The sequence below is a fragment of the Lagenorhynchus albirostris genome, chromosome 9, assembly GCF_949774975.1.
Source record: "Lagenorhynchus albirostris chromosome 9, mLagAlb1.1, whole genome shotgun sequence".
Taxonomy (NCBI): Eukaryota; Metazoa; Chordata; class Mammalia; order Artiodactyla; family Delphinidae; genus Lagenorhynchus; species Lagenorhynchus albirostris.
The window spans coordinates 42,081,623-42,108,909 of record NC_083103.1 but is presented as its reverse complement, the minus strand read 5'-3'; the positions used below and the strand labels follow the sequence as shown (position 1 = coordinate 42,108,909).

General features: G+C 39.4%; 2 protein-coding genes across 6 annotated transcripts in view; both read right to left on the bottom strand.

The window, feature by feature from the left end:
• Positions 1-2,813, bottom strand: part of BTBD10 (BTB domain containing 10) — a 71,958-nt gene extending 69,145 nt beyond the window's left edge. Inside the window, exons 1-2 of one of the 3 annotated variants that reach the window (XM_060159628.1) lie at positions 2,645-2,813; positions 2,070-2,117 (exon numbers count right to left, since the gene is read on the bottom strand). The gene's annotated coding sequence lies outside the window, so the exon portion shown is untranslated. The remainder of the gene's footprint in view (positions 1-2,069; positions 2,118-2,644) is intronic. The other 2 variants (XM_060159625.1, XM_060159622.1) reach the window with 2 other exon arrangements.
• An 8,325-nt stretch (positions 2,814-11,138) lies between these two features.
• On the bottom strand, positions 11,139-23,149 carry PTH (parathyroid hormone). Of its 3 annotated transcripts, XM_060157794.1 has the most exons (5): positions 23,049-23,149; positions 21,053-21,143; positions 20,854-20,933; positions 14,498-14,599; positions 11,139-11,408 (listed from the first exon to the last, which is right to left on the bottom strand). In XM_060157794.1, the coding sequence occupies exons 2-5, from the start codon at positions 21,136-21,138 to the stop codon at positions 11,257-11,259; spliced, it is 420 nt and encodes a 139-aa protein (XP_060013777.1). In that variant the 5' UTR covers positions 21,139-21,143; positions 23,049-23,149; the 3' UTR covers positions 11,139-11,256. The 3 variants fall into 3 exon arrangements, with proteins under 3 accessions (XP_060013777.1, XP_060013775.1, XP_060013776.1); XM_060157792.1 differs by lacking the exon at positions 23,049-23,149 and having other exon boundaries at positions 21,053-22,007; XM_060157793.1 differs by lacking the exons at positions 11,139-11,408; positions 14,498-14,599; positions 23,049-23,149 and having other exon boundaries at positions 20,531-20,933; positions 21,053-22,007.
• Between the last annotated feature and the right edge of the window lie 4,138 nt (positions 23,150-27,287).

Here is a 27,287-nt window from a genome sequence, read left to right as displayed (position 1 = left end):
TGACCTCTAAACTCCCATTCCCCGCAGCCCAACTAAGAATGAATCAGATTATGTGATTAAAGTACTTCCCACTAATGGATAAATGTGGTTTAATCCACGGGGCTCAATTCCACAAATATCATTAAGCTCTCCTATGTATAAGGCACTGTGTTTAATCAATCAAAGTACCTATTCTTCTTAACAAGAAAAACTAGCTAACTCAAATCAATCTTGTAATGCACAATGTAAAAGAGAAGCACATGAGTGCTTGCTTCACCTCACGCTTCCCCTTCCCATTTCTTCCCCTCACGATGCCCCTCCCCCCTGCACCATCAGCCACGGAATAAAATCCAAGGACTCAATATTGCTTCCAATAAAAGTCAATTACTGGGAAGACAAAGTGTGATGGTACAGCAAACAGTAAACATTCAAAACCATAGATGAGTCAGTAGAGGGTCTTCTAGATTTATTTTACATATTAATCGCAAATACAATAAAGGGCTTCTCAATAAATCAATTGCCTTACAAGATACCTTTGCTTTGCTCAGAACCCTCAGTTATTAAACCATATATACTGAGAGGGTTTTTCTTCAGTTATTTCCAGTTAAAATATTACTAAGTATCAGTTCAATCTGCCCTACCATATTTAAAGGCTATTAAACTTGCCTATTAAACTCACCTGTTTTCAATTAAGAGTTGACATTTTCCCCCAATTACTCCTAGGTCTGAAATTCCAAACTAATTGGCATACTTACTTTAAATCTTTTTTTTTCCAGTTGTAAAATTTATTAATTCTTACTCATAACACAGGTCCAAACCTGGAGAGCAGGATACAACTACTGACAGGTTTGGGTTTGCTTGGGCCACATGAAGTTATTTTTAACTGTTTCGAGTAGCTGTCAATATTTTTAAAAGTCAGGAGACCCGCAAGCAAAAATTTAGATTTCCTGTGTTCTCTTGAGAAGGCTGAACACTGGGCCCATATTCATTATGGCACTGATCAGGTGAATGTGAGAACTGGATATCCCTCTTAGATGAGGCATAAACTCTTTAGTGTATTTCACTCATTTTTATTTTCATATGTGTAGTATCTGGAGGCATGTGAGTTTGCTATTCATAACCTATTCCTCTGAAAGGTGCATAATATTTTCCAGATCACTTCAACACTTCACTAAGCCACCTAATGTAAAAAGCCATAAAGCAGGACATACTGGTTTGTAACTCCATGGTTAATAATAAAAAATTTTCACAAGGCTTAGAAGAAAGGTTGAGAAAGAAAAAAATTCAGATTGGTGGAAGGGTGACATACAGAATGTAAAAAGCCCATCTGAAAGTTTTTTTGGGAGAAAAAAAAAGGTGAAATCCCAAAAACATTGTCAAGACACTGAAAGCTTTCCTGACTCCATGGTTCCTTGCCATACTCCATGCTTCAGAACCTTCCTTCCCACTTTTTTATGTGTAATAGCAGTTAGGTCATAAACTCTGAGAAATGTTAGGAAATTTATGAAACACATTTACACCTTCAAAAATAATTCTCCTCACACACTTTTTTAACAGTCTTTATCCACCATCAAATCCTCCCCCAAGTATTTTCTACTGCTTTCCGCTTTGTATTCTAATGACAACTAGAGTCCTCATTTTCAAGGCTTGGGCTTCAGTCCTGGACGGGCTCCCCAGTACAGAAACTTTTTTGGCTGGTATAGTTGCACTCCTTATTATATCTCTTATACCAATTTCTACAATCTATTTCATTCAAAATTTATCTGTAACTCCCTCTCTAAAGTCTTGATCAAATTGTAGGGGGGGGTGTACCCAGTTGTCCAAAGAAAATCAATATACTGTGATTTTTCTCTGATATTGTTAATTTAAATAAAAAGCATGAAGACTCTTAAAGATTAAAAAACATTTAAGTAAATTTTATATGCTAAGTGCATAAAGCGACAAGCGAGTGATGCTCTATCTTTAGCATGTCAGGACTAGTGACTTATCATGAACTCAAAATACTGAGGAGAAAGATTAGTACGAAATCTGTGAAGCCCAGTGATGGTCACATTGCGCCCACACTAACAAATCACTAAGTGATGTCTCACCTCCCTGCACCCCATTCCCGAGGATAAAGGGTGTTAGGAGACTTGAATCTGAAAAAGAAAAAAATAAGCAGCTTTTCTGTGCAAGTTTGGGGAAAACAAAGCGTTACCGCACGTGATACCATTACAGCATAAAACCACTTAACACCTTATTGGGGTCTCACTCTTCACCCAAAGCGAGCGAGACTCGGGCCACCTTAGCTCCTACTGTGATGCACCCTCCTCAGGACCTCGCGGCGTTAACCCAGGATGACAGAAAAGGGGCGGCGCACAACTGTTCCTCTGCCCTGTTAAGGAGGGTTAAGGGTACCGCCTTCATCTCCGGGGAAAGGCCTCAGGACTCCCAACCCAAAAACAGCACCCCCGAAACCCAACTCCCTTCCCTGCCTCTCCGAACTGGGCGCCAGCGGCCAGAGCCCAGAACCTCACCCACGGTCCCCTAGCAGGGTCCGGGACGTCCAGACCACCACCAGAGGAGTCCGGCTCTCAAGCCCAAACTCGCCCTCCGTCCCCACCAAAGCCCAGCCTCCAACGCCGCCCCCACCGAGTTCTCCAGCTGAGTCCAGTCACCCTCGAACCTGTAGTCCCCCTTGAGTGTCCAGGCACAGGCCGGGGCCAGCGACACCTCCGCTTCCCCCACAACTGAATCCGTCCGGAGGTGTCTGAGGCGGCGGACGCTGCGGCAGCTGCGACTAGAAGAGCCGCCCCAGCAGGTTACAGGCCGGCTCCTAAGCTGCTTCTCGCGAGATCCCGCTGTTCAAAAAGGCGAGATTAGCTGAGTTGTCGCGAGAATGGTGGCTCGCCGCTCAGGAGTTGGGCGGGGCGCGAAGAGGGCGGGCGGTTGAGGGAGTGGCTGCATGGGGTGGGCGTTGAGCCTGGGGGCAGGCGACGCAGAGTGTAAGGCGCGGGTCCTCACAGACGTCAGGTCGGGATCAACCGCAAGCTTCGAATCTGAGTGGCTGCGAGCAGAGTTACCCCCCAAATCTTTGAATCCCACGTTTTTCCTTGATTTCCTGTCACCGTTAGAAAAAAGCGGACAGCGTCTCCAGCCCAGAGTTGGAGAATACCTCAAGGACGCTGAGTTTACTCAAGGAAAGCGTTTCCCTCAACTGAGCGAACTCCAAACTCGCCTTTGGCGGCTCAGCTGGCGGGTATTAACCCGCCTGGGTTGAGGAAAGGCGGTCCTAGTGAGGGCCACCTTCTATTGCCTAGCGTCCGCAGCTGTTTGTTTTTAAACGCTGGGTTGGCGGGAACCGGTGTGCCATCTGGAGCTCTTGCAGTTGGGCTCCTGTGGAACGTCGACAGTAACCTGGATGGGATATTATTGCTTCTTGTGGCAGAAGGTGCCGGTAATAGAGTTTCGGTCACTCAACTTTACTGAGCCTACTGTGTGTCACATGCTGGACTACACAAACAGAAAAATGAAAGACACAGTCCCCAACCTCGAAGCTCACACCCTGGGGGCGAGACCCACCCGAAAACAGATAATCCTGTTACACAGTGGTAAAGGCCGAGCTGTGAGCTGAGAGGGAGGAACCGGCTCTGTCTGCCATGTTGAGGAAGCTTCCACCAGGGAGTGACATTTGAGCTGAGTCTTGAAGGATGAGTAAGAGTTCCCCAGTTTTGAGAAGAGTGGTAGGAGCGCTGCAAGCAGAGGAAGCGTAAAGGAAGAGGACCTGGTTTGAGTAATTTGCTATGAAAACAGATTTTGCCAGAAAGAACTTTACTGAAAGGCTTTTTTTTTCTTTCTTTTTTTTTAAATGGGCTCTAGAGCGCAGGCTCAGTAGTTGTGGCGCATGGGCTCAGCGGCATGCGGGATCCTCCCCGACCAGGGCTCGAGCCCGCGTCCCCTGCACTGGCAGGCGGATTCTCAACCACTGCGCCACCAGGGAAGTCCTGAAAAGCTTTTACTCACTGTTGAGTTGGGAAGGGAAAACTCCCTGGCTTCTACATGTGCTAACCAAAATGTTTTTCAAACCAGTGTTTATGCTAAGGAGATGAGCAGTTGAGCTGCACAATAGAGGATAGTGAACATCCTCGTCCTCACCTAAGGACACTACCTATGAGAGACCTAAGGGAAACAGATTATTGTCGTAGTATCCCAAGTTATTATCATTGCCACATTCTGCTAAAGTGGAAATCTTTGAAGATTTCTAAGACAGAAGAAGAATCTAATAGTTTTGTAATACAGGTGTATCTTATGGAGAAACTTCAGGAAAACCCTCAGGCAACAAAATAACAAAAACTTCACTGGACTTATTTATTATCATAGCTTTCTTCTATAAGATAAGATCAAGAGAAGTAGTTGTATAGTCCAAGTTTTAGTGAGGTCTGTCAAAGAGGAATTATTTCCCTATATCAAAATAGAACCTATCATTTCCTAAAGAGAGACCCTGATATTCTACTATAGGATTTCTGCCAATCTCCCTTTAGACATATTATTTTCATATTATTATGTATATGTATACTATAGGGACATTTGGCTTACTGTACCAATAGAAAAAAAAGGTCATAAACAAATACTGAATCATTATGTTGTACACCTGAAAATAATATAATGTATGTCAATTCCTCAATTTTTTAAAAAATTAAAAATTTTAGAAAAAGTAGTTCAAACTCTGTTGTGAGCTAGTCAGTTGCTCTGCTTAGCATAATTCACACATTCTATTCCAAGTTCTAGGAATTTTCCAGGAAACATTGGAAGAATTAGTGCAAGATTTCAGATGAAGTATGGAAACTTTATTCCATGCTGGAATCTGGTCAAATCATTTAAACTTGCTTTGAGGGGCCTATAGTTCATTTTATTCTGTTATTCTTTTTTTTTTTTTTAATTTTTTTTGGTTGCATTGGGTCTTCATTGCTGTACAAGCTTTCTCTAGTTGCGGCTAGCGGGGGCTGCTCTTGGTTGCAGTGTGCGGGCTTCTCATTGTGGTGGTTTCTCTTGTTGCAGAGCATGGGCTCTAGGCACGTGGGCTTCAGTAGTTGTGGCACGTGGGCTCACTAGTTGTGGCTCATGGGCTCTAGAGCGCAGGCTCAGTAGTTGTGGCGCATGGGCTTAGTTGCTCCGTGGCATGTGGGATCTTCCTGGACCAGGCCTCGAACCCATGTCCCCTGTGTTGGCAGCAGGTTCTTAACCACTGCGCCACCAGGGAAGCCCTATTCTGTTATTCTTGAAAGAAAGAAAGGAAGAAGGAAGGGAAGAAAGAAAGAAAGAAAGAAAGAAAGAAAGAAAGAAAGAAAGAAAGAAAGAAAGAAAGAAAGAAAGAATCTAATAAAGCTATCACTGTCATTCACTTAAAAAAATTAATCTTTCAAATATTTGGGAGCATGGTAGCACCTATACATCTAGTAGGTAATGCCACTGATCACAGCCTGCTTTGCACAATAATTTGTAAATGCTAGCTCACTGAATGAGCTAAGGTACAGATCCTTAATGCAAGTCTTCCTTCCACAATATCAATCCACGTATCAAAGAGGTCAGAACAGAAATAAAGAGAAGTTTCATGGAGAAACAATGAATGAACAAGTTCTTTTGGTTGTCTATATTATTGTACTTCATAGCATGTTAACACAAGATTGTTTCAAAGCAGAGGATAAGATAGACCTCTGGTTGAATACTTGTTCAAAGAATTAAATGATAAGCCACATACCCAGAATCCTATTTAACTTTAAAGCCTGGGATTTCTTTGTAGTATGGTTTGAGCACATTCACCTAATGTCAGGAACAGGAAAATCATACACACAAAAAAAACTGTATCCCTATTCAGCAAATATGTGTATTGATCAAGTCCCTGTGTAAGAATACTAGGGGAGATACAGACATTATTAATAGACAGGTTCTACTGAAAAAAATAAGATGTGTAATTAAACAACAAAAGGAAAAGAAGTTGGGTCATACAGAGATAGAGATAATGTGCTATGGGAGGTCAGAAATAGGAAAGATTACTACCAACTGAAGATATGAAGAAGGTGCAGAAACAGGAGAGGAGAGGAAGGATGTTTGATCTGGAGGTCTTAAAGAATAGATAGGAGTCTGGCTTGAAGCTATAGTAGGAATGGGCATCCCTATGGAAAGATCAACAAAGGTATGTATTTAAATAGCTAAACTCAGTATTTTGTAAGGGCAACAATAAGCAATTAAAAAGAATGACTACGGGACTTCCCTTGTGGTCCAGTGGTTAAGACTCCATGCTCTCAATGCAGGGGGCCCGGGTTCCATCCCTGGTCAGGGAACTAGATCCCACATGCCGCAACTAAAAGATCCCACATGCTGCAACTAAAGATCCCACCTGCCTCAACAAAGATCCTGCATGCCACAACTAAGACCCAGCACAGCCAAATGAATAAATATTTTAAAAAATGAATAGGAAGGGCTTTCCTGGTGGCGCAGTGGTGGAGAGTCCGCCTGCCGATGCAGGGGACACGGGTTCATGCCCCGGTCCGGGAAGATCCCACATGCTGCGGAGTGGCTGGGCCCGTGAGCCATGGCCTCTGGGCCTGCGCGTCCGGAGCCTGCGCGTCCAGAGCCTGTGCTCTGCAACGGGAGAGGCCACAACAGTGAGAGGCCCGCATACCGCAAAAAAAAAAAAAAAAAAAATGAATAGGAAGATTGAAATTGGGACAAAAAGACCTTGGAATATTAGATTAAAGTAGGAGTCTGTACACTTTTTCTGTAACTTGTTAGCTTGCAATAGAGTGAAATCTCAGATTTTTCACAGTTTTTGACAAATGCTTTTAGGCTTTTTTTGTGGAAATTGACAAGGTGATCCAAAAATGTATGTATAAATGCAAAAGTTCTATAGAATAGCCAAAAAGAATTATGAAAAAGAAGTACAAAGTTGAAGAACTTAACACTTCAAGATTTCAAAACTTACTACAATGCTATAGGAATCAATATGGTGTGGTATTCAACATTGTAAATCAACTATACTCCAATAAAAAATTTTTTAAAAAGATGGTGTGGTATTGGCAATGAGCTAAGCATATAGATCAATGGAATAGAATTGAGAGTCCAGAAATTAACCCTTACATTTATGGTTGATTTTCAGCAAATGTGCCAAGACAATTCACTTCAGTAAGGAAAAGATAGTCTTTTTAAAAACATGGTATGTGGTGCCAGGACAATTGGATGTCTGTATGGAAAGAAAAAAAAAAAGCCAAAACAAACGAAAACTTAGATCCTCTCCTCACAAAGAAATTAACTTTAAATGGAACATAGACCTAAATATAGGAACTAAAACTATAAATTTGCTAAAAAAAATTAGAGGAGAAAATCTTCATGACTTTGGGTTAGGCAAAGAGTTCCTAGATATGACACCAAAAGCACAAGGCATAAAAGAAAAAATTGATAAATTGGGCTTCATTAAAATGGAAACTTTTTGAGTTTATGCTTCAAAAGACAGTATTAAGAGAATGAAAAGACAAACCATAGATGGAGAAAAATGTTTGCAAATCATACAGAGGACTTGTACCCATAATACATAAAGAACTCTTACAATTCAATAATAAATAAGACAAACAACCCAATCAAAAAATGGCAAAAGATTTGCAAAGACTTTTATAGGAAGACATACAAATAGCTAATTAGCACAGGAAAAGGTGCTCAATGTCATTAGTGATTAAGTAAATGTAAATTAAAACCACAATGAAATCCACTTCACACCCACTAGAATGGATATAATAAAACATCGGACAATAACAAGTGTAGATGAAGATAGGGAGAAGTTAGAGCCCTCATACAGTGCTGGCATGCACATAAAATATTACAGCCACTTTGGAAAACAGATTGTTAGATTTTTTTTAAGTTAAATATAAAGCTACCATACTATACAGCAAATAGCAAATAATAATAATAACTGAATTTTAAAATGGGCAAAGGACTTGAATAGACATACAAATTTGGGAACATTCCTGGGTTCTCTATTCTGTTTCATTGATCTACGTGTCTGTTTTTTGTGCCAGTATCATACTGTTTTGATTACTGTAGCTTTGTAGAGAGTGATACCACCAGCTTTGTTCTTTCTCAAGAATGTTTTGGCTATTTGGGATCTTTTGTGTTTCCATACAAATTTTAGAATTGTTACTTCTAGTTCTATGAAAAATGCCATTGCTATTTTGATAGGGATTGTATTGAATCTATAGATTGCCTTGGGTAGTAAGTTCATTTCAACAATAATTATTCTTCAAATCTATGAGCACAGTATATCTTTCCATTTGATTGTGTCATCAATTTCTTTCAACATTGTCTTACAGTTTTCTGAGTACAGGTCTCTTACCTCCTTGTTTAGACTTATTCTCAGATATTTTATTGTTTATTTTATTGTTTTTTGATGTGGTTGTGAATGGGATTGTTTTCCTAATTTCTCTTTTTGATAGTTCATTGTTAGTGTATAGAAATGCAACAGATTTCTGTATACTAATTTTGTAAACTGCAACTTACTCATTGATGCATTCTAGTAGTTGTTTAGGCAATGTCTTTAGGATTTTCCATGTACGGTATCATGTCACCTGCAAACAGTGACGTTTTACTTCTTCCTTTCCAATTTATATTCCTTTCATTTCCTTTTCTTGTCTGATTGCTGTGGCTAACTAATGAGTTCTTAAGAAAGACACAAAGCAGTAAACTATAAAAGATTGAGTACTTTGATTACACTGAAATTAAGAATTCTTATTCATCAAAAGATATTATTAAGAAACTGAAAAGGCAAACCACAAAATGTACAATATATTTGCAATACAGAAAACTGACAAAAATGTGGTATTCAAAAATTAACGTTTGGCCTTCCCTAGTGGCACAGTGGATAGGAATCTGCCTGCCAATGCAAGGGACACAGGTTCATTCCCTGGTCTGGGAAGATCCCACATGCCGCAGAGCACCTAATCCCACGTGCCACACTACTGAGCCTGAGTCCTAGAGCCTGCGAGCCACAACTACTGAAGCCCACATGCCACAACTACTGAAGCCTGTGTGCCTAGAGCCTGTGTTCTGCAACAAGAGAAGCCACTGCAATGAGAAGCCTGTGCGCTGCAACAAAGAGTAGCCCCCACTCACCACAACTAGAGAAAGCCTGTGCGCAGCAACAAAGACCCAATGCAGCCAAAAATAGATAAATAAATACAAATTTTTAAAAATAAATAATGTTCATAAATCAATATCAAAAGACAAACACCCAAAAAAGAAAATGGAAAGGAGAATTGAATAGGCACTTCACAGACAAAGAAACCCAAATGGCAAATAAATATATGAAAAGACACTAAACCACACAAGTAACCTGGGAAATCAAATTAAAAGATCAATGAGGGGCTTCCCTGGCGGCGCAGTGGTTGAGAGTCTGCCTGCCGATGCAGGGGACACGGGTTCATGCCCCGGTCCGGGAAGATCCCACATGCCGCAGACCGTGAGCCATGGCCGCTGAGCCTGTGCGTCCGGAGCTTGTTCTCCACAACGGGAGAGGCCACAACAGTGAGAGGCCCGCGTACTGCAAAAAAAAAAAAAGAACAATGAGATGCCCATTATATTGGCAAAATTTTGAAAGTCTTGCAATACTTGGCATTGGCAAGAATGTAGAGCAAGAGGAACTTTCATACGTTGCTGGAGGCATGAGATATAAACTGTTACAACCACTGTGGAAAATAGGTTAGCATCTCCTAGAAAAGTGGAACATGCAATTCCATTTCTAGGTACATATCCTAAGGAAACTCTTACAGGTGTAAAAGACATCTAAAAGAATGCTCATTGTCAGTAATAGCTCAAAACTGAAAACAACCCAGATATCCATTAAGAATAAATGCATAAATAAACTGAAGTATACTTTACAATGAAATACTACACAATTAAAATAACTACAGGGCTTCCCTGGTGGCGCAGTGGTTGAGAGTCTGCCTGCCGATGCAGGGGACATGGGTTCGTGCCCCGGTCCGGGAAGATCCCACATGCCGCGGAGCGGCTGGGCCCGTGAGCCATGGCTGCTAAGCCTGTGCATCCGGAGCCTGTGCTCCGCAACGAGAGAGGCCACAACAGTGAGAGGCCCGCATAACGCAAAAACTACAGCTACATGCATCAATAGAGATGAATCTCACAAGTGAAAAGAACAGAATGCAAAATACTAAATATGGTAAATAATATGGTAAATTTGGACATTTTGTCCAAAACCAGACAAAAAATTTTTAAGATATATATATACACACACACACACACAGAATGTTTTATATATATATATGAACTGTGATAGATATGTCACCAAAACCTGTGCTTTCCTAGTACAGAGTTGTCACTGGGAAGTATCTACGCAGCCAGAGACTACATTTTTCAGCTGCCCCACCCCACCCCACTTTAAAATATTAGGTATGGTTGCATGACTACAATATAATTAATGAAATAGGAAGAGATGATGTCACCTTTCCAGGCCTGACCAGTAAAAACTTCCCACATGGCATTCCTACCTTTTCCACATACAGTTATCTAGAGAGGAGACAACCTTAGGGCTACCATGGTAGAAGTTGAGTCTCTGGCTACCCTATTGAATTGTTCACCTGACCAGTAATATAACATTCCAGTAATATTATGTGAATAAGAAAGAAACTTCTATTTAATTTAGGTGGTTATATATTTGGGAACTATTTTTTACAGCAATTTGCTCACCCTAACTAATTCTGAAATGAGTACCTTTAAATGGGGTGCTGACTGGTAAAAATCTAAAAATATGGAGCAGGGGCTTAGCCATAGTGGATGGTGAGAAAATAGATGCCACAGGCTGGAAAGACAGAGCCTATGCTATGCAACAGCATATATTTGAAATATACATATTAGACTATCCAATCTAACCAAGGGATATTGACTTTCTATAAAGAAAAGCAAAAGAATAATGATAAATATAAAAATAAGGAAGTGAGGATGAAGGAGATATGAACAGAGAAGAACTTACAGGAATTTCTGAGGTACTAGCAATATTCTATTTCACAATCTGAATAATGAGTCATGGGTGTTTTTTCCTTAAAAAATCTACATATATGTACAAATTTTTTTAATAAATTTATTTATTTACTTATTTATTTTTGGCTGTGTTGGGTCTTCGTTGCTGTGTGTGGGCTTTCTCTAGTTGTGGCAAGCAGGGGCTACTCTTCGTTGTGGTGCATGGGCTTCTCATTGTGGTGGCTTCTCTTGTTGTGGAGCACGGGCTCTAGGCACAGCTCAGGCTTCAGTAGTTGTGGCGTGCAGGTCAGTAGCTGTGGCACACAGGCTTAGTTGCTCCGCGGCATGTGGGATCCTCCCGGACCAGGGCTCAAACCCATGTCTCCTGCATTGGCAGGCAGATTCCCAACCACTGCACCACCTGGGAAGTCCTGTACAAGAAATTTTGTATGTACAATAAATTTTACTATTTTAAAAAGTAAAAACACGTCAATATCAAGTAGATTTTATTCCAGGCATGCAAAAATATTTGATTTATTACATTAATCGACTAAAAGTGAAAAGTTACATATTTTTGGAGAAACAGCATTTTATAAAGTTCTTTTATAATTTCAAAAGAACCCTTAGAAAACTAGTTATAGAAGGGAATGTCATCAATATGTTAAGAACCATTCTCTTGTTGAGAAATTACATACACGTTACCATTAAGGTCCAGAATATGATAAAGAAACCCAGTAGCATCATTCAGTAGCATGGTACTGAGGTGCCAGATACTACTATAAGAAATGAAAAACAAAGTGTAATCACAGGGAGAAAAGAGATAAAAGTGTCATTATTTGAGATTATATGATCATCTACATAGAAAAGCAAATGTAAACAAGACATAAGTTATTAGAATTAATAAGACAGTTCAGCAAGTTTATTGGTTATAAGAGAAAATTAGGAAAATGAACAATGTTTCTCTATACCAAAAATAACCAATTAAAAATATAATAAACATTTATATAACTTTCACAGTAAACCATATAGAATTTAGCGATTAACAAAGGATACATAAGATTTTCTAGAGAAAATGTTTAAACTCTATTTAAAAGGTATTAAAGTAGGTCAGAATAAGTGAAAAGGCTTACTATGTTGATGAATAGGACGATATAATAAAGATGACAATTCTTCCTAAAATTAACATAATTTTAATACAATCCCAATCAAAATTGCAGCTGGATTTTTTTAGAAGAGAACCCAACAAATTCAGTGTAAATATTGAATGGTAGAATAAAGGTCTATAAAGAAGGATATGTGTGTGTGTGTGTGTGTGTGTGTGTGTGTGTGTGTGTGTATGTACTTTATACTGCAAGAACAAATACATCAATATAACAGAATAAACACATAGAGCTCAAAAATAAACCTATGTTAGTAACATCAGCAAGATGGTGGAATAGGAAGTCCTAGGCCTTGGTTCCTCACAGAAACACTGATTTAGCAATAATATACAGAGCAAAATACCTTCATGAGAAGTCTAGGATCCAGTTAAGAAGTTGCAGCACCCCAGAGAAGCACAAAACTAATAACAGCCGTATTGAAATGATGGCCATGGCAGAAAAACTCAGAAAAGAATCAACACATTTCACCTGCCTGAACTATTTCCAAGATCCCTGTTTGACATTCTGCAAACATAACTTCTGTTTCTCCTGCCTTAGGCATCAGGACAGTCTTTTCTCTTGTCTCCAGTGTCTTGACATCTCCTAGATCCAGAGGATCCAGACCAGCATGGCCCTGGGGAAACTGGTGAGACTGAGATCTAAGTGATGATGTCTGTGCTGAGATTCTATGTGAAAATGACTCTAGCTCTGGTGATAGCCAGTGACTTCCTCTTATTCTCTTAATGACCTGCAGAGCATTGAATATGGGTAGGTTCAGACAAGACAACCAGAGAATGCCAAAACATTTATCTCTGCTTCTTGTGTGCTGGGGTCATCCTGCTTCACCTCTGACTGACGTTATTAGGAGGTGGAAGTTGGAGAAACACTGGAATTGGCTGTGGTTGTTTGCAGGGATCCTGCATATCATGATTGCCCTTTCCTGGTATCTTCAGGTCTGGGGTTCTGGGTTGTGAGCCTCAGGAGGAGACATTAAGTCACTGCCAGTACAGAAACCAGGACTGTTCTCCACGTGAACTCAGACTTACAGAGGTGAGGATTTTTCTGGACTGGGACCTGAAAGCCATTTTATTTTTCCATGCCTCTGATGGTTTTCATTTATATATCTTCACAAATATTGAGTTGGCCAAAAAGTTCGTTCAGTTAGTGAATACACTGCTCAAAAAGTTCTTGGTGAGAATGAAAAATGTGTCTTACCTTGGAGTCTCCTGTGCCCACCCTTTTTCCTGGGGATCTCAAGAGGAGGTGAAAATGTACAACCCATGAAGATCTGTGCCAAGAATGCTACAGATGTTGCAGTTTGGCCACAGTCCTTTCAAAGAGATATGTTATGTCTTATCCCCAAAGAAGAGCATATAGGGTGAAACTGATGCATCATATATCCCCAAGCTTTCCTGATATTACCAGGAGTTTATATGATTGGGAAAACTATCTAAGAATTACAAAAACAAATAATTGATTTTAAAACCTAACTTAATTTACATACTGAGCTTTGCTCAGGATGATGTTGAACTAGACCCAGGAGGCTCACAGTTTAAGGTGTTGAGCTAAAATAAACCTAGTTATTTCCCCAGCAAAAAAAAGTTTATTTGTGTTAAGCAAAGAATTACAATTCAGGGTCTGCCACCATGGAGAGCAACATGTAAGTCCTCACATAGCAAGGGAAGGAGAACTCTTTCTCAAAAGGCAAAAGGATGTTGGGAGGGCTATAATAAACAAACAGTCCAGGGCTTTTCATTGGCTGAGTTGTTGCCAGGAAAGAAGAGGAGGTCTTTCTTCTTCCAGTTGGGTCCTACTTTGGTAGCAGGGCGTGAGAGCTCCCTGTTCTGGTTTCCTGACTACTTGAGGTTTCTGTTTATTAATTTTTTACATTTCCCTCTTTTAATCAAGATATTTCTTTGAAAGTATCACTGATCGAGTCAGGTTTTCTCGTTTCAGCAGCTCCCTGTCCCTCAATGCCAGGAAGGACTTTTCCTGGGTATAATGTCTCACATCAGAGGGAAAGAACACAGAGTGGAAACCTATTGAAGTCACATTTGAGTAACAAGGAGGGTAAGAGAGAGAACTCCCAGGCACTTTTAATTTAAAGTTTATATATTATCAAGATATTAGGCATTGGAGATCACCTGAAGCATTATGTCATCATCAATGGTTTGGCAGACAAACTTCCAACAGGCCTGGTCCAGATATCTTTGGAAAGCTATCTCATCAGATATTGTCTGCCTCAATTCCAGGAAATCTTTACTTTCAGGTCACTAGATAATGTGCAGGTCCAGTCAGTGTTTGGTGTTTTCTTTAGGTGTGTCACATGTTCTCAGAGTTTATTCCCTGGAGTTTGGCAGCACAGGATTAGTTTGCAGTACCTGATAGGGGCCTTTCCAGCAAGGTTGAAGAGAGTCTTTCTGGAGGTGCATTTTCCAGCTTGCAGGGTAGAATGCTTAAGGTCTTCCTCTCCCGAGAATGCACTGTGAAAAGATTGCTCTATCAAACATAGTTATTTGTAGTAGAAGCAATTAGACCTTTGCAATATTGGAGTATCTTTCATCTCTTATGGGTCAAAAGAGGCAAGAGCCAAGTACAGTGGGCATCTTCTGACTATCCCAAAGGGTGAGAGTTTATGAGTTCCAAAAGAGGTAGATCTGAGATTTAGAAGGACCACCAGCAAGGCTTTTGGCCAAGGTATTTGGAAGGCCTCTACAAATTTTGTCAGTTGACTCAATAATGCTGTGTACCTTCAACTAAACCAGAGGATTGAAGGTGATAAACACAGTGAAGTTGTTGTAAAACCAGCCAAACAGAGCAGACTGGTCGAAGTACATGAACAGTAAAAATGGGTTCCTTGATCATTGTGAAGTTTAAGAGGAGTTCCCCAGGTAAGGATAATCATATCCAAAAGGACTTTAGCCACGGAACAGGCAGTAGTCTGTCAGTCCGGTGTGAAAACATACATACCATGACTAAAACATATGTATATCTATGAGATGGAGGAAGTTGTATGAAACCCATTGGGCAGAACTCAAACGGTCCATGAGGCAGTTTAAAATGTCTGAGAGCGGTACAAACAGGCTTCCTGGATTGTATTTATAACAAGTGCGACAAGTGAGGTAGGCACTATTTTGTGACTTTGTTAATGTTTCTCCACCAATATTGACGCATGAATGCTATCACTTTATGAATAGACCAATGGTTTAATGCATGTACAGTGGCTAGCAATGGGATTTTTAGAGTTTCTGGTAGGACTAGAATGTTATTTGGTTTGAATCAGAGCTTTCTCTTTTTTCAAACCAACAACTGTGAATTTTCAACCTTGTTTTTTCTTTTCTGAGGCCAACTGTTGGGCTTCTCTAACCAGTTTTTCTAACTTGTCATTTGGGGAAATATCTCTTTGGACCATGACAGAGGTCTGATTGCTCTTGGTTCCTTTAAGGGCAGCATTCCTTGTGGAAATTCCAGCACGGAGATTTACTTCCAGGAGTCATGTTTAGAATGCCCTGGAATCTTGGGACTTCCCTTGTAGTCCAGTGGGTAAGACTCCGAGCTCCCAATGCAGGGGGCCTGGGTTTGATCCCTGGTTGGGGAACTAGATCCTACATGCATGCCGCAACTAAGAGTCCGCATGCCGCTACTCAGAAGCCCGCATGCTGCAACTAAAAGATCCCGCGTGCCACAGCTAAGACCTACTGCAGCCAAAATAAATTTTAAAAAAATAGAATGCTCTGGAATCTTAATAACAGCTAAAGTGGAGGGTAAAAGCATTACATCCAACAATTCCTGAACAAAGGGGCCATTTAAAATTTTATATCTGCTGGAAGAAAGGAAGCCACATTGCTTGTAAAACAGTCCAAAATCATGAACTACTCTGAAAGCATATCTGCTATCAGTATAAATATTAGAAGTTTTGCCCTTGACTAAAGTACAAGCCTGTGTAATGGTATATAATTCAGGCTGTTGGGCCAAAGTAGTCATACGTATAGATGGTGCCTCATCAGTATCAAAAGGAGTTGCAATAGACTAAACAGCACAGTATTTGCCATTGTCACCTTTTAAATAAGAACCATCAGTGAACCATGAAAAGCCAGTGTTACCCAGAGGAATTGCCTGTAGATTATCACCAGGAGTCAGGAGGTGATCCATCAGCATTAGGCAGTCATGAGAGATGTCATTGGTGATGGTGGGAAGAAGAGTACCAGGATTAAAGTTATTACACTGTAAAAGAGTTACGTGAGGAGTAGTTAACAAAAGGGCTTCATAGGAGTTAAGGGGGCTCACTGAGAAAGGTTGAGTGTAATGAGAATTGGGGAGGCCTTCTACTGCATGAGGTATAAAAATGGGTAATGGGGATCCCACAATAACTTTCTTGTGGCCTTAACCAAAAGGGCAGAGACAGTAACTGTTCTAAGGCAAGAAGGGTATCTCCATGCCACAGGGTCCAGTTATTGGCTATAATACCATATGGGTCAATGGTGGTCCCAGTGTTTTTGGGTGAGTACCCCCAGGGCATTCCCTTCCTTTTCATATACAAAAGGAAAAAGAGAATTTGATAACTGGGATGTCCAAACACAGGCAGGTTCATCAAACTCTCCTTTAAGGCCTTAAAAGCTATATTGTCTGGTTCTTCCCATCAAATTGGATTGGAGTTGTTATTGCTTAGTAAAACATACAGAGTTTTGGCCATAAAAGAGAAATTTGGAATCCAATTTTGGCAACAAGCAACTAGCAGTTGGCACTTAGTTTTGGGTTTTTGGAAACTTAGGACACCACGAAGTCTATCTGGATCTGGGTGTGGCCCTTGTTCTGATATCAGATGCCTTAAATATGAAACTTGGGTTTGGGCAAACTGATTTTTTTCCTTGACAATGTTATGTCTCTTTAAGGCTAAAAGCTTTGACATATGGATGCTGTCTTCCGGTGAAGAGGCTTGAGAAGGAGAGCACAGAGATTTCTTTCACAAGTTACAACAAAATAGAACTTCTAGGGAACTTTTTATCACCTGGATAAGCCTTCAGGATTTGTGAGAAATAAGTAAGGGCTGAGGCATTACTGCCCATGTGAACTGTTTTTCTTACCAAGTGAAGTAAAAAAGGTATTGGCTAGGGGACTTCCCTGGTGGCGCAGTGGTTAAGAATCTGCCTGCCAATGCAGGGGACACAGGTTTGATCCCTGGTCTGGGAAGAACCCATATGCCGCGGATCAACTAAGCCCGTGCACCACAACTACTGAGCCTGCACTCTAGAGCCTACAAGCCACAACTACTGAAGCCCGTGCGCTCTAGTGCCTGCATGCCGCAACTACTGTGCCTGTATGCTGCAACTACTGAAGCCCACACACCTAGAGCCTGTGCTCCACAACAAGAGATGCCACTGCGCTGAGAAGCCTGCGCATTGCAAGAAGAGTAGCCCCCTCTCGCCGCAACTAGAGAAAGCCTGTGCACAGCAACAAAGACCCAACGCAGCCAAACATTAAAAAAAAAAAAAAGGTATTGGCTAGTTTCATCAACTGGAATACTAAAGAATGTACTGCATAAATCAATTACTGTAAAGAAATTGCTTTCAGTGGGAGTGGATATTAGTAATGGATATTAGGAACAACAGGGTGTTGAGGGATAACAATGTTGTTTATTGCTCAAAGGTCCTGGACAAGCATCCACCCTTGGCCCTTAGGTTTTCTCACTAGCAAAATGGGAGTATTGCAGGGGCTAGTGCAAGGGATAATGATGCCTTGGCCCTTGTAATCTTCTGTTATGGGCTTTATGCTTTTTAGAGATTCTTTCCTATAGAATATTGATTAATTCTGAGCAGAGGTTTTGAGAGATCTATTTGAATATTGATGGGAGGTGTGCTGTGAATTTTGCCAATATCAGTTGGAGATTTTGCCCATAACAAAGATGGTAGCTGGATTGATAGGGACAAACTGTCAGTGTTTCCAGAATCAGCTCTAGAATCATTAGAGATGGAACAAATAAAAGATGTCAAGGGGTCATTTAATTCACCTGGTTTGTTATTTCAATGACTACTCTGAAGTTCTAGAATTATTTCTACCTTTGCAATTTTTTTTTTTTTTTGCTGCACTGTGTGGCTTGTGGGATTTTTGTTCCCTGACCAAGGCCCTTGGCAGTGAAAGCGTGGAGTCCTAACCACTGGACTGCCGGGGAATTCCCTTTATGATTTTTTTTTTCTCCCTTTGGAAGAAAGAAATTCCAGCATGATACTTCTCTAAGAAGTCTCAGCCTGATAGATGGATGGGGTTGAGGAACTAAGGAGAAAAAGGCATGTATCTCTCAAAGGGCCAAACAAAAGGAAATAAGTTCAGGGAGAGGCATCTCTTGCAGTTGATTAGAGATCCCCACTATTTGAACTGTTTTAGTACTTCGAGGCAGGGGCTATTTCATAGTAGTGGAGTCAAGCACCGAGAGTGTGGCTCTGGTGTCAGTTAGGACTGGAACAGATTCATACCCAATCTGGAGAGACGTTTCTCCAAGCAGATCAAGAGGGATGATTGGGAAGAGCCCCTGTATTTTCTCAGAGCCCCATCATTGAGAATTGGGAGGACGTTGGAAAGGCTTGTTAGAGGGCTGAAGGTGCCTAAAGCACTTAAAGGTATAACAATCTCTTTTCCAGTGTCCTAGCTTTTTGCAATAATAGCAGAAACTAGGAGGGTTTTGTTTTTGTTTAGGGGTTTTTATTTGCTGGAGTTGAAGAATTTTAGTGTGGTTTTTTTTGGTTTTGTTTTTTGGGGTCTTCTTTGGCCACTCCACACAGCTTGTGGGATCTTAGTTCCCTGACCAGGGATCGAACCTGGGCCATGGCAGTGGAAGCGTGGAGTCCTAACCACTGGACAGCCAGGGAATTCCCTAGTGGTCTTTCTTTTAGGTGAGTCATCTAGAGTGCAAGAGAGTAAGTTTGTCAGATTAACTAAGTCTGGAGTGGACATATTTTCCCATTCCATCCTGATCCTTTTTACTAGAAGGGAAAGGTCCTGGTTCAGTCCATTAATAAACATAGAGTTAAAAGCTACCCAGGTGGAATAAACATCTGAAGGAAGACCAGAATTTTCTTTAAAAGTAATCTGAAGTCAATTGTAATCGTCATGAACAGATTCATCTGATTTTTTTGTGCAAACCTAAATTTTGCTGCAATCAACAGGCTTTGGAAAAGGCCTAGGAGTTGCTTCATGAAGTTGCCTAGCAACTGTCCAAGCTTGATCGTATAATAAGTTAGCAAGCTGGTCTCCCAGTTGTGATTCTAGAGACTTTCAGGATTTTCCCAATTACCAGTTTTCATGCAGTGCTGGGCCGGGCCTTTACCAACAAGCATATGAACTAACTGATTTAAATCAGAGAAACAAGGTTGACAAGTTTGAAAGACTCTATTAAATTCCTCAGCAAATCTGTGAAGATCTTCGGTTACTTTGGGGAAATATTTGACTGTGGCTCGCAGTTTAGCTTTAGTCCAGAGAATATAAGAAATTCAGGGTTTAGTCTCTGGATCCTCAGAAGGCTTAATGTTAAGGGGACAGGTTCTGATAAGTTCAGAGGAAGAAGGAGTGGGGAGGGTTTCAAAGAAATATGAAAGTTCAATGAGAGAATTAGTAAGGGGGAGCTGAGGGTGTGGAGGAGGTGTGGGTATAGAAGTATAGAAGGGAAGGCGGAAGATGGCGCCGGACGTGAAGCCTGAGCACAAGGCGCCAAGGAGGAGGAGCACGAGGCTTCCGAAGCCGCTTCATCTTTCTTTAATTGCTTGTTTGCCTCAGTTAACCTTAAAATCCTATTTTGCAGACAGGCTATTTTAGGGTCCTGGTGATATTTGGAGGCCTCAAAATACCAATCAAAATAGGCATTTCATTCAGTTTTGGAACTCTTAGAGCTGTGGTAGTCCAATTTGGTTTTAAGAACGTTGAGTCTGGGGATTTCAAAAGTTCCCCATAATGCCCATGGATATTCTAAATTGTCTTTGGTGAAGTCAGTCCGTTTTGTTAGAAATGCGTGTGAGGAAGGACAAATGAACAAAGTTATATTCTATTAAACACAAAAATTCTATGCCTTGCAATTTGGGGTCCAGACTAGGAATATGACCAGGGCATTTCATTTCCTTTCCTGAAATGAAGAGGACAATAGTAACTAGCTAGTGATGATTCGGGGACCTGGTACTTTGATAATATTTAAAGGATAATTTCAAAATATCAGAATGTTAGACATAGGGTTAAAAAAAAATTTGTGTTGTTCTTCTTAGTCACATTCAATTTAAACATATTGGTGTTACTCATAACCAAAAGATATTTTTATAACAGGGAAGAAATACTTAACTTCATTTATTTAGAATCAATAGAAATAGAATTATTAAAAGAGCTCTTAGATGAATAAAAGTAAAATCAAAATAATCAATTAAAATTGCTGCTACCACAGTTAGCAATAGATTACACATAAAGTTTGGTAATATTAGAAATATTGGCACTTAATCTTAATAGAGCTTGAAAACATTAGCAGCATGTAATGTTGTTGCCCTATGCTGTCTAGAGCAGTGCTCTGATCATATCTGTTTTCACTGGGGTTTAGCTTTAATTAATACATCCACATCAGCTTTGTCTGCTTCTCCAAGACTTTTTTGATGGCTCTCAACCAGGACATTGTCTTCCTTTTTTCGGGGTCTCTGGGAACTACCATCTCTGTAAGCTATAGAAGTTCCGAGAGCAACAAAGTTGTGCACATCCTGCAACTTCTTACGCAGCCATTCCACTCTTTCCATGGAGCTCAGATGCTTGCCCAGGTTATGCATAAGCTGTATTTCACTCACAGATCTCTTCCTAGAGGGAACAGAATCAGAGAGGATCACTCCATTAGCTCCCCTCTTCCAAATCATAAAGCCAACCTTAAAAATCCAATTCCCATGCCCTCACCGTGCAGAACAGGCTATGGTACTTACTTAACAGACTTCCCTTCTGATCTTGCAAGAAAACAAACCGCGAACATGACAACCATTACTTTAACCATGTCTTTTGCAGACATCATCTTCACTAAAAGAAAAAGCGAAATGGAGGCATTTAAAATATTTTTAATATTCCAAACAATACAATTAAATTTATAGTAGTTTATATTTATAATCATACAACTTTGTACAGAGTGTGACAGTAACTAATTGGATTGTTTTTCATGAGAGACTTTTGGAATCAGCCTCTTTATTTTACAGTATATATAAGTATATATTATATATACAGATAATTAGTATATATTATGTATACACAAAATTTGACTTAGAAATCAGACAGATTAGCTTTACTTTCTTAGGTATCTTTTTGAGAGTTCTTGTGCAAGTTTTAATATATGAATTTAAGCTACATGAAGAATGAAAAACCTTACTGTTTAGAATTTCCTCCCACATTTTGTGTTATGACTAAATACACAAGAAGCTTGAAAATGGCTACTTCTTATTTATTTATTTATGTATTTATTTATTATTTTGGCTGTGCCGGCTCTTAGTTGCAGCACGCAGGATCCTCCTTGCAGCATGTGGGATCTTTAGTTGCGGCATGCGTGCAGGATCTAGTTCCCGACCAGGGATCCAATGCAGGGCCCCCTGCATTGGGAGCATGGAGTCTTACCAACTGGACCACCAGGGAAGTCCCTACTTCTTTTAATTAGGTAAATTGTCAACAGTGTTTGTTGACTTAGCAAATCTCTTTTTCATAAGTAAACTTCATTTCAACGCAATGATAAACATAAATGTCAAATGAATAGGCTCTGATTTAGAGATTTTTACTAAATTAACACACACTTCTCCTACCGTTCAAAAGAATGTGTCAAAGCATTTAAACATCATCTAATTAATTACTTGTTATATGAATTTAGAGCTTTGACTCCATATAAAATGCCTGTCTGTATCTTATCTTTTCAGCTTATTTTATTAACAATTTTGTTTGAGTATAATTTTTAGTACATTCCTCTTTTGCTTTTAAGCTTTTCATCTCAAAATAGAAAAGTCTTACCGTAATCTGCATTTCAACAATTGCAAAGCCTTTTATCATAGACGTGCCTTTTCTTAATACTTAAGGTTCTCCGTTTTAACATACACATAGGGTGGCTATGTACTCATATTTTAAAGGGAATCTGCATCATTTAGAAGTAGCATAAGGAGCATTATAATCTACTATATTTATTTTCACTGTGCAATATAAAGCTATTGAAGGAGGAACAAATGAATATTCTTCATTTTTGGTTTGTGTTAGAAACAATCATTATAGCCAGAGGACAGAAGCTTTGGTGTCCTATTCTAGCCTTGTCACATTCACCAAACGCCTCTGCCTTGCTTCCTTGTTCTTAATAGAGAGATGAGGTTCTTACAAGAATGTCATTTGAAAAGCTGAAAAATGGTTGTAAAACATCCTTAAAATTCATGTACAGTTTTCAGAATAGAAAATTAGAAAAGGCTTTATGTAAAGGGAATAAATATTCAGCAGTAAAACTTGAGTTTCTCCAACTATAGTACACAGATTGAGCTCTCTATGAGGATATTCTGGAGGAAAAGTGGAATTTTAACTCAGAGAAATAAATTTACATTGATTACTTAAATCAGAATTATTCATTTCTCATTAGGCTGTTTTATTTCAAAATTTTAATAAGATACCATTAAAGCACATCATGCCAAATTTTAATTATTTTTCATGTAATTTCAGATGAGTTTATAAAAAGCAAGGCCTCTCAAAAGACTTTAATCACAAAAATAAATGATTTAACCATATTTTAGTAGCATAAATTTATTTTTTATTACAGCATTTTTAGATTAAATAATATTCAAACCCTCCCTTAACATTTTACCTTGAACAAGCAGCATGACATTGTAGAAAATGGTACACATTAAATAACTGCTTGATCATAAAAAAGAACTCATATGAAATTTAAAAGAGAAAATAAAGATTACTCACCACACAATGTCTTAGGACACGATCTTCTTTCAGGTGTATTAGCAGCTGATGCTTTCTCAAAGTTGAGTAAACCTGAGAAAGCTGATGAATTGAGTTGTAGACCCTTAAATGTGACTTTTATATATAGGTCTTCCACACACCAAGAGAAGCTTTTTTATTGTTACGGATGACGTCACTCCCAATTCTCTGAATTTTAACTATAGGATCAGAGCAGCACACACACTCCCATGGGGCGGTGCTCATTCCTCTTAAATTTTAGATAATTGGATATTAAAAGGAAAACAGTGTGGGGCTGGGAAAAGGATTTATGCAAAGATTTCTAACAAATAGTGAATTGTAATTCTGACTGGATTAGTGAATTTATATTACAAAAAAGACTGACTTCAGAGATTTATGGTAAAGTCATCACTTATTTGAAAGTAAAATCTGAAAATAAGTATATTTCTTATAACCATAATATTGGCACAACTATTATGAGGATTATAATGAATCATATTACATCATGCTTACTTTACAAGCCATATTCAACCAATCCATATCATTCCTGATCATCTTTCAAAAAAATAGGTATAGTGCTTTTCTTAAAGGAAGTGTTAAAAATGTTTTGAGAATATGCTCTTAGTACATAATTAATTTGAAAGGCTTCAAAGGTGAAATTATTTTAAAATTCATTTAACTTACATTTTGTCTCTTTTTATTTTAATTTGCAATAAAAACATTTGAAAAGCAGTAACTGTATGCCAGACTTTACCTGTATCATCCCAACTAAGTCTTCACAGCCATCCTTTAAAGTAAATACTATTATCTTCACATGAGGAAACTGAGGTTTGGAAAATGAAGAAGATGGAGTTCAACAAAGGTCTTTATGATTCCAGAGCTATTTTAATTCTTACTACCTCAGTTTCCCCTCAGAAATGTAGCCCTTCTTTGAACCCCAGTCTCCCTGACTCTAATTTGCCTAACCCTTTCCAGACTCTTTGCCAGGAGTTGGGTCTTTTTTCTCATGTTCCCCACCTGGTGATGGAGGGCCTGCTCCAAAACCTAATAGAGGCAAGATGCTACCACCTGACTAATTTCAAATATTGCTACAGCCTTGTCCCCATCTATCGATCAAAACCCCTTGAATCCCCTTGGTATATCTAGGGTTCATTTAGGCAGCTTGCCTCCCAACTAAAGCCCCAGAATTGGATCAGTTCTCTTAGCTCTGCTCCTATCCAGGCTTCATGTTATCCTCTTTCCTGCTAACTCTTGCCAAGCTTTGACTCTACATCAAGTAAGAGCCAGTCCAAATTTCAAATACCTGTACAGAGGCTAGAATGAAAGATATGTGTTAGTGCTGTTCTGAGGAATCCTCTACACTGAGCAAATCTCATTTGGAGTAGTGTTCCAGGCTCCGTTTCAGAAGTCTTAGAGACAAACTGCAATGTGCCTGGAGGATATGAACCAGGTTGGTGAAAATGTTGATAAACATGACATATCAGAAGGAGTTGAATCAAACTGGAAAAGTCTGGAAAAGAAAAGACTTGGGATGATGATGTAGCTGTTTTTAATTCTTTATAGGGCTTCTATAAGGAAGAAGGAATATCTTCTGTGGTTTAAGGAGGAAGGACTGAGTCCAATGGCTAAAGATTACAAGGAGGCAGATTTGGGCTCAACTTGGATATCGTAATTGTCAAAATAAAGAATCAATTACCTTCCTAAGTAGTGAGTTCCCGATCACTGGAAGTGTTCAAGTAGAAGCTGGGTGAGCATCTATCAGAGATATCATAGAGATTCATACAGAGCAGAGAGTTGAACTAGATAACCAAGAGGTCCCTTTCGACTAAAAAAAAAATCTATTGTTTTGATCCTTTAAAAGACCTCTTCTGATGCAAAGTCTAAACCTGATGTTTGTGTACCATTTTTTCTTATGCTCTGTTAAGAAGTAGAAGAACTGGAAAAATAAATGGTTTTATAAACACATTTTTTGATTGTTATTATAAAGCCATGTTTAACATTTTAATTTGGAGATTTTTCCCACTTCTTTGGGTAAGTTCAGTATAACTGACAGCCTTCCAGGAGTAATGCACACTGTTTTCACTGTCTTCCTCTTATTACAATTATTTAAGAATAAACTGCCATATTGAAGATAACCACATTATTAAACTAGTTTTACAGAAAAATGAAGAAAACAGACAAAGCTTATTCATTCAAAAAATGCATTGAGTATATACTAGGTATCTGCCGGAGGCTGTGTTAATCACTAAATGATTGAGACATGATCCTTGCCCTGAAACTTGACATATAAATTGGAATATAATATAATAGGCGTTATAATAGCCATATTAACAGAGGCTTACAAAAAACACAGAGAAAGAAGTGACTAATTTCCCTGTACTTGTTGCAAGTGGTTTTCCTGAGAAGCTTAAGTATTCTCAAGGATGAATGAGTTTTCCATCAGAGAAGGTGAGAAAGGACAAGAAGGAACAGCATGTGCAAAGGCATAGGGGCAATGAAGACTGAATACACGCTAGTGGGAGGAGAGGGGAGATGGGTAATGACCCTAAAAAAATAAGTATGGTACAAGTTATGGAAGTCTTCTGTGTGTATGCCTAGGAGTTTTATCTTGTAGTCCTCTCTAAACACATGTGTGCATTAGTAATATTTTGTGTCCTTGGGATTTTGTAAAGTACTACTTTGACCTTCCCACAAAGAAGAGACACAGCTGCCAAGATTTGGCACATAGTTTATCTGAACCATCAGCCTCTGGGACTGTAGACATTAGATAGAAGGAAACCATTTAGGAATAAGAGGGCTAAGGGCTATGTGGGCACAAGAGGCTGATGTCAGAGTGACAGAAAAGAGCTGAGCGTAGCTTTTTCCTTTGAAAAGCTCAGCCTTTCTCAGTGCTCTCAAGTTCTCTGAAGCTAGAATCAGACAACCTACTGTATTCCTCCTCACATTTGGTAAGGATAAAGGGCCATGTGTTATTTCCCCTTGCATTATGGGAGGTTTAATTTGAGACTGATACTTTTTCCTTCTGTTTGCTCAATAGGAATTAGTATGGCTTTGGGGACTTAACATCAAGAAGAAACTTCCAGCGCTGGGAAATCCAGCTATAGTTCTCCTACTTCCATGTTTTGTCAACAGATTAATTGGTGACTGTCTTTAACAGTTGACCTACTCTTTTGCTCTAAGCTCTCCTGTGGGTTATTGAGCTACTGAATTCTTAATCTGTCAGACACAATTTTCCTCCCTCCTACTCACCAGCCCCCAGACGTTTCTGTTGTTAGAGACAATGAGTAAAAATGTTTTAAAGGACAGCATATAATAACTGTTTAATTTTCCACTTGTTTTTTATAATATTCATTTCTTTATTTTTCTTTCTCCATAATCTTTATTGATGGATATTTCAAATGTGGTTCTCTGATAGGCAGTGTTTAATAAGCCATTGATCTCTTTATAATGTATAAGCTGTTATAAACCCTGGGATACATTATACCTGAGTAGCCCTTCAAAGATGAAATATGCAGCTACTTTCACAAATAAAATACTAGTTGTTGCTTTTTGTCCATTCTATCTGTGAGCGTCCATCCCTGCCTGTATTCCTTCTCCATGTTTATGTGGAATGGAGGAGTGTTAAAATGACATGCACTGTTTTCACAGTTAGAAAAAGGCATCTCTGCAGGTGGGGACTGAGGGTAAAAAGATTCTGGATGCCTGGGATGAGAGAGTCCTTCTAAGTACAGCAAGGAATGTCACAGTGTAAACCAGGGTGTCACTTGGGGAAGCCTTGGGATCTTTACTGATTGAAAAGACTTCTAGTAGTGCAGATGCCTCTGTAATGTTCTCATGATATAGGTAAGCACTGGAACAAGTCCTTGAGTGTTCCTCATTCAAAAGCCCCCTGAGATTTAATTGTACCCTCTGTTTCTTAAAGAAATGGAGGTGCGGGGGGAAAGTAGGCTTTGAGAGTTTTCATTTTTATTTTTGGAACCATAAGGAAGTTGGACGGCCATAGCAATTTAATGAAGAAGTAAAGTCTCACATTTTTAATGACCCTTTTCAGTGAGCTGACCAGACCACTGATGTCACCGCTAATTCTAAACGTTCTTCTTTTATTGTCTCGTAAATATACTTTTCAGACCAAGTGTTCTCATTTGGAGTATAGACAATATGTTTTCCTCAGTAAATGTGAATCTTCCCTTGGAATAGATTCCTAGTTCTGCTCCATTTTCCCTTTACCCTTGGTAGAATATT

What these genes read in the sequence shown, in the direction of transcription:
- PTH (XM_060157792.1), bottom strand. Translation starts at nt 21,234, where the DNA reads ATGATTATAAATATAAACTACTATAAATTTAATTGTATTGTTTGGAAT. An exon ending in TCAGAAGGGAAGTCTGTTAA is followed by an intron (nt 20,934 to 21,052) that starts GTAAGTACCATA and finishes TGTTCCCTCTAG; the next exon opens with GAAGAGATCTGTGAGTGAAA. An exon ending in GCTGGAAAGGCCCCTATCAG is followed by an intron (nt 11,409 to 14,497) that starts GTACTGCAAACT and finishes TTTCTTGTACAG; the next exon opens with GACTTCCCAGGTGGTGCAGT.